This window comes from Nestor notabilis, unplaced genomic scaffold (assembly GCF_000696875.1).
Source record: "Nestor notabilis isolate BGI_N333 unplaced genomic scaffold, ASM69687v1 scaffold18107, whole genome shotgun sequence".
Lineage (NCBI taxonomy): Eukaryota > Metazoa > Chordata > Aves > Psittaciformes > Psittacidae > Nestor > Nestor notabilis.
Window position 1 is genome coordinate 1 of NW_009935307.1, and position 995 is coordinate 995.

The following is a 995-nucleotide window of genomic DNA, read 5'->3' on the forward strand; positions in this document are numbered from 1 at the left end:
CCCATGGTGAGCACTGCACTCCAGAGGTCAAAGCCCGTCACTAGAAGTGATGGAGGCCGTTAACAGGTTGCACCCTCATACAGGACAGGGCTTTCAGCATCACCCCCCTGCTCCTCTCCTCCTTACCTGCATTGAGAGCCAGTGCGGGTGCATAGAGTACCACCCCCATGTAGATGACCTGCAGGGAGAGCAGCGCTACAGCCATGCATGGCGCACCCCCACCTCCCACAACCCCCCCACCCTGCTCACCATCTGGAAGATGAAGGTGATGGTGCCAAAGACCCGCACTGTCTTGTTGAAGCGCAGCTCCAGGTACTGTGGGGAGACAGGTCAGGGTCTGGATGTGGCATTCTGAGTAGGGAGTGCTACCCATTCCACAACTGCCATCACTTCTATTTCATGATAAAACAGGGCAATCCTAGAAGTGTTGAATCCATTAATGTTGCACCATGGATCCCCTTCCAGAGGAATTCAAGTGTTGCTCAGAAATTTATAAATGTTATGAATATTTAACTAAAAACAGATAATCCAACTTTTACACCTAGATAAAAAGCTGTCCTAATAAAATTGAAGCAGTCAACATGAACATACATGAAGAATAAACAAGAGCTTTTAATTGAGAACTACCACGGTTTGCATTTCATATTGGACCTGGGGCTTTGCAAAGAAACCAAAGCAAATCTTAGTATTTCCAAAAATCCCTATTAGTTACAGCCGAGGAACCAGTACTCGGTGCCGAAATGGTAGATCTCGGCTGGCACGCCCAAGATTGCCACTGCTGACTGGAAGGTGGCGAGCAGGGAGAGGGCGACAGGCAGAAAGCCCATGTTGCGGTTAGCCAGGAGGAACTCCTGCACTGTGCGCTGCCGGTCCCCGCTCAGCGCATAGAAGAGCCCGATGGCTGATGACAGCAACAGCAGCAGTGCAAAGATGCTGTAGTCGATCACTGTGAACTCCATGGTGTCTCCTGTTGCCTCTGCCCCTCAAGACCCACC

The 995-nt window shown here is 50.6% G+C and overlaps 1 protein-coding gene across 1 annotated transcript; it reads right to left on the minus strand.

The window, feature by feature from the left end:
- Positions 1–8: 8 nt before the first annotated feature.
- LOC104408240 (sodium-dependent multivitamin transporter-like) lies at positions 9–959 on the minus strand (the record flags this gene model as incomplete). The annotated part of the gene is made up of 5 exons (XM_010017783.1): positions 713–959; positions 370–458; positions 250–315; positions 127–178; positions 9–40 (listed from the first exon to the last, which is right to left on the minus strand). Coding segments are annotated over exons 1-5 (486 nt in total), but the record flags the coding sequence as incomplete, so codon positions are not given.
- Between the last annotated feature and the right edge of the window lie 36 nt (positions 960–995).